Here is a 3,578-nt window from a genome sequence, read left to right on the forward strand (position 1 = left end):
TTGAAAGATTTTTTTAAAAGTATATCTCTTTTAAGAGTCAGGTGACCATGTGATTCCAAAATACTGTTTTCTACACACACTAGATGTCACTGCATGACCTGAAGTGTTGGCTGTAATTTGATCTATTTCTTTACTCTCCTTAGAGGCAAGATCAGTAAAGAGTACAAAATAATCTCCAGGCACATTTTCCAACAGCAGCGTCTTTGCTTGTATCTGGCCATTGTAGTGATAAAAACGAATTCTTCTGAACTCTCCCTGCAATTCTATACATTCACCTACAAAGCAACATTATCATTTTTCTTTTTATCATCAACTCTTTCTTTTCCAAATTCTGAGTATGTTTGCATTGATGAGTAAACAAATAGTCCCTAATCTAAAAGATGTGGGAGAACTGTGGCAGGGTGAGGTGGCTCACACCTGCTATTCCAGCACTTTGGGAGGCCAAGGCGGGCAAATCACCTGAGGTCAGGAGTTTGAGACTAGCTGGTCAACATGGTGAAACCTTTCCCTACTAAAAATACAAAAATTAGCCAGGTGTAGCTGTGAGCGTCTATATATATATATATATATATATATATATATATATATATATATACATATATATTTTGGTACCAGGTGTTCTTTAATGACAGNAATGCTTGCGAAGTCCAATTGAAAGGGGCCCAGTAGCTTTAAGGCCTGCCTACTGTGCTACCAGAGTGATTATTACGATCTTAACTCCTTTACAGCTTGGTCTGGAGAGCTGCCTTAGACTCTCCAACGAATCTATTCAAACAGCTGCCTCTCCTACCTTGACTTGTCTCAGACTGTGTTGACCCAAGACAGGTCCTGGCACTAGGAATGTAAAGCCGTTCCCATTATTTTGGCTTGCTCCAGCAAGGGAGAAGCCCACGCAAGGCTCCTGCTGACCATGTTTCATTTCTAGCTTTGATGCCTGGGCACCGATTTCCCTAGATTTAACTATTTGCTCGGTGTTAAGGAATCGCTGTGGAAATTTGTCTGTAACTGGGATGCTATGCAGGCCCGTCTGTGTGACTGTCAGGGAGAACTGTCCTGCCACACGAAGGACACAGCCCTAGGGGTCTTTTCTTCATAGCCCAAAGAAGCTGCAGGAAACCCATCCTAGTGGGACAAAGACCAATGCAGGGTCAGTCCCCATAGCCAGGTAAGGGAAACAGGCTGGACGCGGGCCTCCTCCCCTTGGGCCTGACTTGTGACAGGGAAGCCAATGCAAGGAGCAGCAGCAGGGAGGGTCACCACAGTCCTGTCCTATGGGCGGGCTTCCTTCCAGTGGGTGGGGAGTGGGTACTCCTGCCAGACCAGCCTGGCTTCCACGGTTCCAGGGACCCTGTTCCCCCCAGCCCAGTCCCCGCACCCCACTCCTTAGCTTTATGACTTCATTTGCTGAAGTCACCCAGAGACAATGCTGAGTGTTCCACCCAATCCTTCCAAGCCGAGACCAGCCCAGCCAGACACCTCCCAGTAGCGTAAATGAAGACAATGCCTGCTGGCCCACGTGGTGGGGGGATGTAGACGGCAGTGGCGCCAGCCGCTCCTGGCACCATGGACGATGCCACAGTCCTAAAGAAGAAGGGTTACATCGTGGGCATCAATCTCGGCAAGGGTTCCTACGCAAAAGTCAAATCTGCCTACTCTGAGCGCCTCAAGTTCAATGTGGCTGTCAAGATCATCGACCGCAAGAAAACGCCCACCGACTTTGTGGAGAGGTTCCTTCCTCGGGAGATGGACATCCTGGCAACTGTCAACCACTGCTCCATCATCAAGACCTACGAGATCTTTGAGACTTCTGACGGGCGGATCTACATCATCATGGAGCTCGGCGTCCAGGGCGACCTCCTTGAGTTCATCAAGTGCCGGGGGGCCCTGCATGAGGATATGGCGCGCAAGATGTTTCGACAGCTCTCCTCGGCCGTCAAGTACTGCCACGACCTGGATGTCGTCCACCGGGACCTCAAGTGCGAGAACCTTCTTCTCGACAAGGACTTCAACATCAAGCTGTCTGACTTTGGCTTCTCCAAGCGATGTCTGCGGGACGGCAATGGACGCATCATCCTCAGCAAGACCTTCTGTGGGTCGGCGGCGTATGCGGCCCCCGAGGTGCTGCAGGGCATCCCCTACCAGCCCAAGGTGTATGACATCTGGAGCCTGGGCGTGATCCTCTACATCATGGTCTGTGGTTCCATGCCCTACGACGACTCTGACATCAGGAAGATGCTGCGTATCCAGAAGGAGCACCGTGTGGACTTCCCGCGCTCCAAGAACCTGACCTGCGAGTGCAAGGACCTCATCTACCGCATGCTGCAGCCTGACGTCAGCCAGCGGCTCCACATCGACGAGATCCTCAGCCACTCGTGGCTGCAGCCCCCCAGGCCCAAAGCCATGTCTTCTGCCTCCTTCAAGAGGGAGGGGGAGGGCAAGTACCGCGCTGAGTGCAAACTGGACACCAAGCCAGGCTCAAGGCCTGACCACAAGCCCGACCACAAGCTTGGAGCCAAAAACCAGCACCGGCCGCTGGTGGTGCCCGAGAACGAGGACAGGATGGAGGACAGGCTGGCCGAGACTTCCAGGGCCAAAGACCATCACATCTTCGGAGCAGCGGTGGGGAAAGCGAGCACCTAGCACGGTGACAGCCCCATCATGTGCAGTGGGGGCGGGGGGTGGGGGGGGCGTGGCGCAGTTGGCCTTCACATAAACTAAGTAGGCAGGTAGGATCTGAAGGCGGCACAGGTGCAAGTAAAATTCGTCAATTAAACCACTATTTTGATTACATTCCATTAGCTTTCTTCCACTTAGTAGCAAAGACGTTCCTTACTGACCACCAAATAAACCACAGGGTGTGTACAAGCATCGAGAGTGCCCAGTGAGGAGTGTTTTTCTCTGGGACTCGGCCAGCCGCCCCAGCTGACGCACAGTGGTCTCCAGCCTAGGATCACAGGACAGGTGCTCAGGCACAGGCAGACTCACGGTATGGCCTGGCCTAGTGGGGGAGGAGAGGGCCTCTGCCAGGGTCCACCCACCAGGCCCACACTGTCTCCCTCTGACCTAGCCCCATCCCCATTGACCCAGGGCTGGCCAGCTCCAAAGGTCTGCAGCTCCCCCTGGCCTCCTGTAGTTCAGCCTGCTCTGACCTGCCCCCACTCCCTCACAACTGCTCCCTCAGCATCCTCCTCTTCCTCCATTTCCCAGTCATTTGAGATTTCTGTCCTCAGCCCTCAAGTTCCCTGCCCTGTCCTCCAGGGGCAGCCTCAGCTGAGACCACACCTCCCCTGTGCCCTACCTGACCAGTGGCCCTGTAAGCTGCTCAGCAGCCCTTGGTGATGGTGCACTGGTTGGTCTTTCGTGCTTCCTGCTGGGTCACCCACTGCTCCCGAAGCATGCAGCCCATTTGCCAGCCAAGTGCTGGAGGTGGTCAGCACCTAGACAGCGATCCTCCCCACTCCCTTCCCACTTCCTAGGGACTCCCTTGAGGTAACACCCACCCTTTCCTATGGGATAAAGCACCAAAGGCCCCACCTTCCCCGCCTATTAACAGTCCCAGCCTGATCTGTCCAGCACCC

At 53.5% G+C, this 3,578-nt stretch overlaps 1 protein-coding gene across 1 annotated transcript; it reads left to right on the forward strand.

Moving 5' to 3' along the window:
* The first annotated feature begins 1,396 nt into the window (after positions 1–1,396).
* On the forward strand, positions 1,397–2,789 carry LOC108300424 (testis-specific serine/threonine-protein kinase 2). The gene has a single exon (XM_017523194.2). The coding sequence runs from the start codon at positions 1,564–1,566 to the stop codon at positions 2,638–2,640; it is 1,077 nt and encodes a 358-aa protein (XP_017378683.1). The 5' UTR covers positions 1,397–1,563; the 3' UTR covers positions 2,641–2,789.
* Positions 2,790–3,578: the final 789 nt, after the last annotated feature.

This window comes from Cebus imitator, unplaced genomic scaffold (assembly GCF_001604975.1).
Source record: "Cebus imitator isolate Cc_AM_T3 unplaced genomic scaffold, Cebus_imitator-1.0 Scaffold27, whole genome shotgun sequence".
NCBI lineage: Eukaryota > Metazoa > Chordata > Mammalia > Primates > Cebidae > Cebus > Cebus imitator.